General features: G+C 44.7%; 1 protein-coding gene across 1 annotated transcript; it reads right to left on the bottom strand.

Moving 5' to 3' along the window:
- Window positions 1-307: 307 nt before the first annotated feature.
- Window positions 308-9,358, bottom strand: PNN (pinin, desmosome associated protein). Its single transcript, XM_083165852.1, has 9 exons — window positions 9,193-9,358; window positions 7,342-7,419; window positions 6,365-6,433; window positions 5,312-5,384; window positions 5,116-5,210; window positions 4,489-4,564; window positions 3,762-3,917; window positions 3,106-3,244; window positions 308-2,350 (listed from the first exon to the last, which is right to left on the bottom strand). Exons 1-9 carry the CDS (start codon window positions 9,303-9,305, stop codon window positions 1,083-1,085), a joined length of 2,067 nt encoding a protein of 688 aa, XP_083021978.1. The 5' UTR covers window positions 9,306-9,358; the 3' UTR covers window positions 308-1,082.
- Window positions 9,359-12,337: the final 2,979 nt, after the last annotated feature.

Genomic DNA, 12,337 nt, shown 5'->3' with positions numbered 1-12,337 from the left:
TAGGATTTGTTGCTTTAACAGAAATTTACATGAATTATCTGTGGCAGGAAATAATTAGCCACTAAGTTCAAGCTAGAGTACAGTTATCCATCGTTCAAGTAATTGCACTCCAATCTGCTGATCACACCATTAATATAATATTCGCCGTCCAAACCTAGACTTTAATATTTTGTCTGTTAGTATACATTTGATTAGCTTTGTTTTTTTTTTGACCGTTCAGTCATTGAACATATCATTCCCCAAACTCTATGATAGGTATCACAGTGCATACCTAGATTACGGTTCTGACAAACAGAAATAGCCCAACGCTAGTCAAAAATTATTTATTTGCACATAACAGCTCAACAGTTGTAACAAAATTTGAAAACATACAATGGTGACAAAATAATTTGGCTAGGCCAAGAACTAGAGACTAATTTACTATATTCCAAACGGACTGTACTGGATATAAACAAGAAGATCTGTACATACACTTTCATTTTACTTGTCTATTAGCAAATACATCATCACCCTGAGATGCTGCTCACACCAGAACCAGCAAGTTCACAGAAGGGGAGACACAGAGGTCTCTAATCAGACACTGAATAAGTGCTCAACATTAATAGCATTTCATTTCTTTATGTTGACCCTTAAAGTAATAAGTGGGGGGGGAGGTAATACTTCTAAAATGATCAACTGTATTCCATAGAGAAAGGGATAGAATACTATGGCATTGCTGAAATGAAATCCAAAAAAAAAAAAAAAAAAAAAACAACTTCTGAATAAGGGGTTAAACATCAATTTGTTATCAATGGACTCTTATTGCGCCAAATAAATGGAAATGGTCTGGTTATATTAAAGCTCAGACTAGCAAATAAATGAGGCAAAGATAAGGGAAAAATCCTTTACAGTTTTATTTGAAGATCTTCGAGCTTACACATCTGTTAAATCACCAAATTAGAAAATTATGCAAAATATGAAAAAATAAAATAAAAAAAAAAAAAACATAAAAAAAAAAAAATGTGTGCTTTCCCAAACAATTAGTACCACGCTAATGTTAAGGCAGCACCATGTTCATCTACAGTCCGCAGACCATTCACTTGTCAACGCCTTTTATCTTTCCTGTCTGATTTACGGTCTCTCTCATTCCTCGATGGTCTTTTGCCAGACCGGCTCCCTTCTGAAGTGGTTCTCTTCCGGTTAGACCTCGATGAGCCTTTGTCCTTGGATCCTTTGGAGTCTCTGCTACTGACTTTTGAGGACTTGTGACTCCTCTCTGCACCCGATTGATCTCTTCGCTTTCGCTCCACACTTTTCCTGCGTTTTTCATCGCGGGCATGCCCTCTACCTCTACTCCGGCTCCGACTGCTGCTGCTACTACTGCTGCTGCTTGAACTGCTATCTCTGCTGCTGCTCCCACTGCTGCTGCTACTGCTTGAACTGCTGTGACTACTGCTGCTGCTAGTACTACTTCCACTACTGCTGGAGCTGCTGCTAGAACTACTGCTGCTGCTACGACTCTTGCCCACTTTGTTCTTATTTTTTCCTCTACCGCTCCTTTTAACTTGCAGTTCTGAGGAGAACACTTGGACCTGCTCTACTTGGGCCTCTGAAGTATTTACAGTTACTACTACAGCCTCCTCTTTTTCAATCACCTGCTGCTCTTCCACACGATAGTGTGTTTCCAGCCTTGTCTGAGGCTCGTAATTAGTTGGTGGATGGAACATTAGTTCCGTCAATCGTTCCTTCTCTTGTCTTTCTGTGGCTTCAGAGTCTAGGTCAGGGTCTGGTTCACTTTTTTGATCTATCTCCTCAAGCTTATTTTCAGGCTGATCATCTGCTTTCTCCTCACTCTCCACTTCCTGACTGTGGTTTGTGTCATCTGGTAATTCCAAGACACTTGGCTGACTGGATTCCATTGCCTGCTGTTGATCCTCATCTACACTATCTTTCCTTCCCTCATCTTCCTTTACCTCCTCCTCGACCTCGGCTTCCTGATCTTCCCACTTACTGACCTGCGGCTCCTCCACCTCTACTCTACCCTCTTCCTCAATCTTTTCCTCAGCTTTAGAGTCTTCAACATCTTCTATAAGTCTACTCTCCTGCACCATTTCTATATCTGTTAAACTAACACTCACATCTTTCTCTTCCTCAAAGGTGTCCTCCATCTCTATGTCATTAGGCAGGTTACCTGTCTCCTCCTCTCTCTCATGCCGAGCCACCTTACCATCTTCTCGATCCGCCTTCTGTTCTTCATTTTCATCCTCGTGCTTCATTTCTTGATCTTTCTCTTTCATGGAATGGCGCCTAGGCCTAGCTTCCATTTTATTTAATTGTTCTGCAAATTCAATACGTCTACTTTCAAATATAGCTGAAAAAAATAAATAAAAAAAAGACAGGATCTCAGTTAGTGTTAAGCAGCAACTTCTGGATACACTAAGCGTAGAAGTGCAGCAATTTTTTTTTAAATGTGCATATTGCTCTATGTACTTGAAGCAATAACATCTGTCCGTGTGCATTACATCCATTCCTATTTTTTCACAAGCTGTATACGCCCCGTTAAGTCAACATGCACTGAGTTGACCACTGAACTTTGACACAAGCATTAGGTTGACAATGGCTAAGTCGACAGGCAGTATTCCATGCTCTAACATCCACTAGGGTGTGGAAAATGTGGGATGTGTGCCTTCACAACAGCTGGAGAGTTTAGACAGGTCTGCCCTGCTCTTAGCTGCTACCACCTCCATTTTCAGTGCCTGTCCTTGTATTCTAATACTACCTACAGGTCATGGTTTGTGAATTTCTTTGATCATGCAAAGGAGAGTTACTCTATGTTATTGGGTCGACGATTATCCCAACAGCTTCCACAGACAGAAATATGCAAAGCATGGCCTGATGGGAAAACGGTCAGGTTGAGAACCTCTGTTCTAAAGCATTGGCAGCCAAACACCACGCTTTAATATAGATTGCAAATTTTTGAGTAACAGTTTAGCTTACGTAGGGTTTGTCAAAACAGTGGGTGGTGACCTATGTAAATCCCAGGAAACGTGTCTATACTAGCGAGGCAGTAAGTGTCTATGAAGGTGCGAGTGAGGAAGGTAGAGATAGCTGAACAGAGAAACTTACAATTCATCTTTTTCTGCGAATCCTCTAACAACTTTTGAGTTGGTGGGGACATCCTGCCCGGTATGTAAAACAGATGGGGTCTTGTTTTAGTCCTTATATACTTGATAATTTTGACGTTGTGATCATTCCACTCTTCTTGCTAAATCAGAGGAACAGAATGCATTAGAACCGCCACAAGTTGCATTGCACACTCTACGTTAGATTTACTAAAGCTTCTAAAAAGGAAAAAAGGAGTGGTGTTGTCCAGCGATATTAAAACAGACATAGGGCGGTATTTAATTCCGGAATCTTGGTCCATTTTCGCCCAGCTTGACAAACTCAACTGCTGGAATTCAATGTCGAGTGTCGGAAAGTGGGTGGGAGTGAAAACAGCTGCAAACGTTTCAGACAAAAACCAGATCCGATTTGTTTTACAGTCGGATCTGTTTTTGTCGGAATATGCATCCAATGCTGTCAATAACGGCAGCATTGAATAGGCGGCTGCTGCTATTCGCCCCAGGCGGAAGTAGCAGACAAGATTGAATACACCCCCCCCCCCCCCCAGTCTATCATTTTCTAGGATGCAATAGAGAAGCAACAGCTAGAAATGAATTGGTGGCTTTGCCAACACCATCAAAAGAGGTGAATGTACCCATCAGACAGATACAGCTACTCACCAAGTGTGCCAGCTCAACCTTCTGCTCCAACAGTCGCAGCTCTGTCTGTTTGGCACGTCTTTCCTCAAAGAGCTCTCTCCGCTCGTTTTCCACCTGTTTCTTCTCCTCCTCTGCCTGCACTTCAAGCTTCTGCTCAATTTCTTGCCGTCTCTTTAACTGAAACCAGACCGAGAATGATTTCTATAACGATGTTCATTTTAATGAAACCTTGTGTGTCATCAGAAAAATCAGATCTTCCAACTAACTTTCACAAGGAGATGATGGTTCATAGTAATAATTCAGCAATACATTATACAATATCACTAAGATAACAATTACATAAATAGGAGCCAACCAGCAAAGATGGACAAAAATGAATAGGATCCTGCTGGATCCATCCAAGAGCGTGTAATTTTCAAGAGAGCTTGTACTGAAGAGAACCAGACCAAGGCTCTTTTATCCACCAGATAATAAAATTCAGAAAGACATAGAAATTCTGAGCAGATTGAGGCTTAAATGAAAGTCACATAGAGCCCGCTTATACAGCATTTTGGGGACAATTTGGTTTAAGACCCTTTGTGAGGAGAGAAGGGGATTAGAAGTCACAGTGTGGTTCTGTAAGGAATATAAACACTCAGAGCAGACTTCAAACCAGCTACCGAAGAGATGACGAGGAGGACATTTACGTACAATAGTCACATGACCGATACAAAGCAAAAAAGAAGTGCAGATATCTTAAATAACTTACTCTTTCTGTAGCAACATTTGATTCTTGCTTAAACTTTTGAAGGGTACCCATCAACAGGCCAAATATACGCCGATTTCTAGAGAGTAAAGTGGGAATAAATAATTACAAAACTGACTGCATTAAAGTTAAGTAATGAAAAGTTAACAATGAATCACACTTTTCCCATCAGTCTAAGGAAGCATGGACGTTCAAAGTAATTGAGCTCTTACAAACGGATTTTAAAGGGCTTGATATAGGAATCAATTATCACTATAAATCACAAGGCAAACCTTTTTATGGTACCACAGGATGCCTAGAGAAATAATCAGCTTTTAGTTAATGCTTTATCTTGCAAAACTGTTAAGGGATCAGAAATATTTATTATCCTATTACACTAGTCTAGTATGGTCCTTTAACAACATAGGTCTTTTTAGAGCGTAGTGTCCTTTCTAAATCTGTTACACTATACATAATACATCAGCACTAAGGAAATCTGCATTCAAAATATGAATCCATCATACATCAATTTGTAGAAGAGCAAGTCAAAAGATACAAGGGTATGCTGCTGCTACTACCACCATCATTCTCATAAGAAATGAATGGTAAAATGACAGGAAATATTTATAATTCAGTTCTATAGGGTTTTACCTTTGCTTTCCCTTTTCATCCATGTTCTGATCTTGTATAAGATCTCGGCGTGTACGTTCCTTGGAGGTAGCAACCACTGAGGACTGCAACGCTGGCTGTATGGTGGGAAAAAAAAAAGTGCATTAATTGGAAGTATTAGCTTGGAATATAACATTCCTTCCCTTTTTACATACTCCCTCCAAAAATCCTGACATACTTTTTTGTCATCTTCTTCCTCAGCGTCGCTTTCCTGGCGTGACTCTCTCCTCTGCCGGCGATCCCCACTCAGCCTGAGGAAAAGTAACGGAGGTTATGCAACACTGCACCTTCATTTAAATCACAAGTGGGTATCGGTAAAACCAAGAACAGTCAAAAACAAACTGAAATGTAACAAACTAACCATGATCACCATGACCCCAAAACACCAGTCTGTACAAGAAGTTTGGGCTTTTCTTGGATATCAAAACTAACTTATTCCCATTACATTTTCTCAACCTCAACATTGCACACATTAAAATGACAAATAACTGTTCACAAGGCAACAAAAACCTAGAAAATATTTGTGGAAAAACAAAAGCATTTATTTTTACAGAAATCTAAATGCTTATGCTTGAAGCAATTAAGGAAACACTAAAAGGAACTAGATAAAAGATGTATTTCAGAAAACCAGGATCCTTGGCTGGAGTAAAGTGATGAAAACTTAAATGGTCTAATTCACTATCATTTCATTGTGGAAATATAAAGCCATCAGAAGATAAAAATATCTTCTATATTATATTGTAATAAACCAATCAATAGGAGAATTGTTTGATAATTTTTTTTTTTTCTTCCTTTCACCATATCAGGGATAAAAAAATTATTTTTCCTTTTTCAACTTTATTACTTGCCCAGCAAAAGCGATACACTTGGGTCAAGCAAGTTTCCAATTTCTTAATACTGTCATAAAAGGGTGTCTCAAAGATAGCAATATACTCCGTGGACTTCCTCATTCCATGAGAATTTCTTCCCAACGTGCCAGATTGTCACATATGGGAACAGGAAGTAACTGCTGGGGGAATAGGGTGAATGGGGAGTCAAATTAAGGCTCATCTGTGTAATTCTGCACAGAATTTGTTTTTGTTCATTTAGTAGCAACTGCTAAACCGCTCGCTTCAAACTACTACCGCTAGTGAACGCTTCACTTCATGCCATCTCATGAAAGTTTACCACACTTATCAAATGACCCTAGTAAAATAGAACCTATGCCCAATAAATCATACAAAGTGCTCACCTGCTCAGTGCACCTTCAAAGTCCCGCTGCTTGGCTGGGGGTCCTACTCCACTATCCGAGAGTCCACGCCTAAGAACATAAAAAGAAGGTAAAGCGTCACCAGAAGCGACGGATGAACTTAACATATAAATGATTCCGCACAGAACTACACAGCTGTCAGTACGTACCAACAGCCATGACCCTGGACAGCATTGGTTTTGCTTGACCGCAAAGCGGGTTTTAATGTCCCGTCTGCTAATCATCAAAAAGTGGGCGTGTCTGCCTAAACGGCCATGGATTGTCAAATCCCAGCTGTGATAGTGAGAACTCGCAGCCGTTCTCGGCAATACGGGCCCGACAGCTTTTAAAGTCTTGCCCGTTCTGTCGACCTGCCTCTTCAATGCTGTCAGGAAAAACAGCATTGAATAGGTGCCTGCTGCTATTTTCCCCCATTGGAAATAGCGGTGGGGATTGAATACTCCCCTTAAAATGCCTACACTGAGCGATTTTGGCGAGAGTGGATGGCATTCCATAGCAGGACTCTGGAAAGCTGTCCACCCTGCCGCTCATCTGCTGGTAATACCAGCAGATGAGCGGTGGCTGCTGGCGATGATACGGGAGCATGCATCACCGCTCATTGCTGGGCCGTACACATTTGGCGCTTTAAAACAGAAAACAGCTCAAATGGTAAAAGTGAGCTGCTTTCAGTTCGTATTCGCCCAGTGTATATGCACAGCGATGATGCCGAAAATCAATAAGGTGAAAAAGCATACACACTGAGTGATTTTCGACAGTTCAATCAATATTCCCGGGGGTAGATGGCTTTCCATAGCAGGGCCCTATGGAAAGCTGTTCACCAGCAGATGAGCAGCCAGGCCAGTGATGACACTGTAGCGCGCAGTTAAGACCTTATAAACCAAGAGAATAAATGTTACAGTAGAACTTTCAACAGATTTATACAGAGCTTGCTGTTAGCATGGAATATAAAATCCACATACCGTAGCACAATGCCACCACGGCCTCTACCTCCAATTGCATTTGGACCTGTGATGGTCAGCCGTCTTGCTGGTGCAGGCCTGCAACACAAAAGCAAATACATGATGTTCCCCATAGCCACTGTACATACGAAAAAAAATTACAAATAACTGAGAACAAATAGATCATGTTTTTTCTTTATCCAAGGCACATAAGAGTTCAGATCACTTAAAAAGTAAGCACGGATCGCTCTGTGTGTATACCAGATAGCTCAGGTACATAGTGCATGCACCGTCAATCCTACCAAAAATCATCTATGAGCATAAGCAAAACATCGCTCAGCACACATCGCAGGTGCATCGATCAGCACGGGTCTCCCGTCACCCGGTGTGTACTGGGCTAAAGACCAGCAACTCAACTTGTTTGTCAATAATCTGCTTGAGCACCATCTAATAAGGTCCAATTACTAACGAGGGGGAATATGTGCCTTTGCAACAATCCGAATGGCTGGTGGTTTGTTATAATAACCTATGATCATCGGGGTATGAAGATGCTGATTTTACTAACAGGACAAATCTGTGAGAACTGGGGATGGACAAGACATTTTGTTAGCGCCCGCCCCCTTTTTGGTGATCTGCAGGGAAATAAGAGTCAGATTAGACCGATTTATTGCCGAAGGAGAGAGAAATCATCCGATGGCCTGCAACCATCAATTGATTTATCTCCTGTTTGGCCACATCCAAGGGGATGGGTTAGGGAACACATCCCTTCGCAAGCTGAGTGGATTTGCGTGGGGGCAGCCGTTTGGTTGGCATTAACCCATTTGCTAGGTTACGAACAGATGCAGCCTATCAACCAGATCTGAATTAGGCCCTATATCCCCTACCACACACATTATGGACACTTTGCCTATCACTGATTATGGTGAAAGGAATCCCAGTGACAAATTTATAATGGGCGCAGTATGTGCTTCGCTCACAGGCCCCTGTACCCACCATTTACCCCCCCTTTTTATATATATTTAATATGCACTCCTCTAGAGTGCCGCAATGCAGAAGTCACTGGAAAAGCATCTGCCGTGACATTTTTCTGGAAATCTGCACATATGCATTAAAGTCTGAGCCCTCTAGTTGTGCAGATGCAGGCAGAAAGGAGGGGGCTGCACACAGGCCTCCTTTCTTAAAAAAAACCCATGAGGAAACTCATAGAAACATAGAGAGTGACTCTACACGGAGATGTGGTCAGAAATTGCTAACAGGACCTCAGCTGTTCAGCAACACCAGCTACTATGTTAACCAATCACATTCTCACACAAACTTTGTGGGGAAAGAATAAGAACCCATCCCATCTGCATTTTAACAGTACCTCAGCAATGTTGGTGCAACAGATACTGGGGGCTGATGTATTAAGAATTTAAAAAAGAGAGATAAACACAAGGGTGATAAACATCCAGCCAATCGGCTCCTGTCGTGTAATAGGCTGTTTGAAAATGACAGTTAGGGGCCAATTTGCTGGACCTTTATTTTGATCACCCTCGCGTTTATCTCCTTTTTAAAGCTGAATACATCTGCCCCAGGGCGCGCTGCACTGCAGACAGGGGCCACACATATCGCAGGGGGAGGATAGTACTGGCACTACCCAGGCACAGGAATGAATGAATGCGCTCCATGCGGCCATGCGCAGGCGATGTTACTAATGCGCGCATGCAGCAGCTGGGCTAGGTCTCAGGTCTCACTCCGGAGAGTAAAAACACGCGAGCTCCCGCCTCATAGAGAGCATCGCGACAGCCTGCAGGCTAAGGGCCGGGACCATGCGGCTCCGGCCTGCCTGTGACCAGGGCAGGGCCTGCCAGCACACACGGGCCGCCTTCTCACCTGGTGTCGTTAGGGTCGCGGCCGGTTAACTTCCGGATGTTTTCATCCACGCTTTTTAAGCTCTCTTTCGCTTTTTCCAGCTGCTCCTGCAGAGTACGTACAGCGACCGCCATCTTGTCCTCCCAACTCTAGCCTCAGTCACTTCCGGGTTGTGCAGATAAATCACAGGTGCGTCCAAGAGAAAAGGAAATGTCGTCAGAGAGAGCCTGACCTCCCGCCAATCTCCATGCTGACCAATGCCGAGACGGGGCGTGCAGTAAGACCCGCCCAATGGGGGTGTGGATCACTACAACCGCCAATGCACAGCTGCAGAGAGCTGCTGGCTGCCAGTAGTGATGGTGGGCAAAACGGATCATCATTAAGCCGAACCGGGATCCGTTGAATCACTAGTTGAAAAGATGCGGATCTTTTAGGCTGAAGCTCGGCTCGCTTTAAAAAAAAGAAGAAAAGAAAGCCGGAATATACATGACCGAGTAATAACACTGATCGATGGCTGGGTGCAGAATTACCATCGATGGCGTCTGCACCGATGGCCATCCCTGCCAGCAGCAGCTAATCTTTCTATCACTTGTAGTTACAGCACTGCTACTCAGTCTACAGAGGTAGGGGTGGCAGCACTGAGATCAGGAAAATGCATTGTAAACTGAAACTAAAGTTGGGGAAGTCACATTATCTATCCCTCGGATTCCCTCCACCCAAGATCAGTACCACGTTTTTGGTTGTCAAGCGGCAGCTCCTACCTGTAGGAGGGGGGCTGCCACTGGTTGCAATGCTGCCCCCCCCCCCCCCCCCCACTGCTGCCACCCCTGCTGGTCCCCGCCATATGCGCCAGCTAAATTACAGCTCTGGCGCCTGTATGCTGCAGATGGCAGGCATATTGGAGCATGTGGAATCTTACCGCCCAGGATCGCATTGTAATATGCTGGGATGTATCTCCCTGCACACGCAGAGCCAGGGCTCTGAAAAAGAGCCCTTCTCTGTGATCAGCCTTGCCACATGGTCTGCACATGTGCGGTTAGCGCTGACCCCCGCAGACCCACGGTGACCACCCTGCCCTGTTAGTGATTTAGCCTCAAATATTAAATGATAAATGGGCCGCTAAATCCTAGTGATCTAAAAGACACCTGACGTCACAAGCAGGTGACACAGCAGAACACGGGGAGCAGCAAGGGGCCCAAATGTATCATTGCTTTGCCCGTTATACTTCGGTCACTTTGTCTCGCTCCGCTTCTGCTCTCCACCTAAAGGCAACAGATGGTGACGAGGTGCTCCTCCTCCTCCTGATGTCACATGGTTGGGCGTCAGAGGCCCTCTAGCCCACTGAGATCTAGCAACTACCGTTTTTCATTCACTGTGATGCATTTGTTACTTTGAGCTATTTTGGGGGGAACATAAGGTCTGTCACATGACTGGACAGGAGCCACATCAGCACTCCTATGGGAATTGGGTTACATAGAACCTTCAGAGAGTCTTCTTTATTTATTTATTATTTATTAGCAGTTTCTTATATAGCGCACACAGATTCCGCAGCGCTTTACAGAGAATATTTGACCATTCACATCAGTCCCTACCCCAGTGGAGCTTACAATCTATATTCCCTACCACATGTACACGCACACACAGACATTCTAGGGTTCATTTTTGTTGGGAGCCAAATTAGCCTAGCAGTATATTTTTGGATTGTGGGAGGAAACCGGAGTACCCGGAGGAAACCCACGCAAGTACGGGGAGAATATACAAACTCCGCACAGTTAGGGCCATGGTGGGTATTGAACCCATGACCTCAGTGCTGTGAGGCAGTAATGCTAACCATTACACCATCCGTACTGCCCGTTCTTTTATTGCATGTATAATGTGGTTGTCGATTGATAGATCTGCAGTGTCTAAATAGACAGTCAGTAGGTGGACAGGGTCAAAAGGTTGACAAGGAAAAGGTCGATAAGGTCAAAAGGTTTACATGGTCATAAGGTTGACAGGGTTAAAATGTCGACAGGGTCATAAGGTCAACAATCAAAAGGTTAACATGAGTTTTTCACATTTTTGTCAATGTGAAAACATGTCAACACTTGTCGACATGGACCCTCCATTTGTGTAATACTTACCCTCGCATGGCTCGTCATGCTTTGGGCACGGTGCCTTGCTACGCTCGGCACGCTATTATATTCTCCCTCTATGCCAACATGGATGGGGAAGTATGAAAAAGTGCAGTGGCGGTTTTTACCTATGGGCTGCAGCCCCCCCCCCCCCCCCCCGCCCAGGTAAAATCGCCACTGTCACTGCCTAAGTGAAGCCAGATGCAGTCTGTGAGACTGCTCTTAGTCCCCCCATACACTAATCTGACTTGTCCTAAGCACAAGCCGGATCATTTTGCCCTTGAGAGACCCCCGACAGCTCCCCAGGAGGCTCGCTTATGATTTGGCACTTGCTGTGCCAAAGTGCATGCAATTTATTGCATGTATATCCCCGGGGAGCTGGTAGCTGCAGGGGGTGGGCAGCAGGGTCCATGCGGCGTGAGGCGGGCAGGGCGGACCGTGTGGTGCGGGGCAGCCAGCAGGGTCCCTGTGGCACTGGGAAGTCAGTCAGCGGGGTCCCTGCAGCACTGGGAAGTCAGTCAACGTGGTCCTTGCGGCGGCTGGTAACTAATAAGCGCTATTTGCCGGGCGGCGGGAAGCGCTGCTGAAATTGAAAACATTTTGAACGGCCAGTCTTTTTAAAGTGGTTTCAAATTCAGCAACGCTTCCTGTCCCGCCACGCGGCAAATAGCGCTACAAGCTCCCAGCCGCTGCACAGACCCTGCTGACTGACTGCCCAGAGCCGCAGGAACCCCACTGGCTGTCCCATTCCACATGGACCCCCTGCCCGCCCCGCGCCGTTGCCTGGATGCCAATTCCCAGCCGCCGCAGCCTGGATCACGTCTGCCTGGACCGTGCTGCTACACATTGATAGGTTTGTGACAGCGGTGCTTCACTGCTGGCACACACCTACGGATCAAACCAACACATCATGGGTCCTAAGAAGCACCTGCGATGTGCCGCTGAAGGGTCCGATCCGACAGATTGAACCTGCCACAGGTTCAATCTGTAGGGTCTGACCCAATGCGCACGGGACCGCTCATCGGGTCGGATGACGTGTCAAACACATCTGA

The sequence above is a fragment of the Crinia signifera genome, chromosome 12 (genome assembly GCF_055691185.1).
Source record: "Crinia signifera chromosome 12, ASM5569118v1, whole genome shotgun sequence".
NCBI lineage: Eukaryota > Metazoa > Chordata > Amphibia > Anura > Myobatrachidae > Crinia > Crinia signifera.
This window is presented reverse-complemented; position numbering and strand designations above follow the sequence as displayed.

What these genes read in the sequence shown, in the direction of transcription:
- PNN (XM_083165852.1), bottom strand. Translation starts at nt 9,305, where the DNA reads ATGGCGGTCGCTGTACGTACTCTGCAGGAGCAGCTGGAAAAAGCGAAA. An exon ending in AGGTTGAGCTGGCACACTTG is followed by an intron (nt 3,245 to 3,761) that starts GTGAGTAGCTGT and finishes CCTCTGATTTAG; the next exon opens with CAAGAAGAGTGGAATGATCA. An exon ending in TTCGCAGAAAAAGATGAATT is followed by an intron (nt 2,351 to 3,105) that starts GTAAGTTTCTCT and finishes TATTTTTTTCAG; the next exon opens with CTATATTTGAAAGTAGACGT.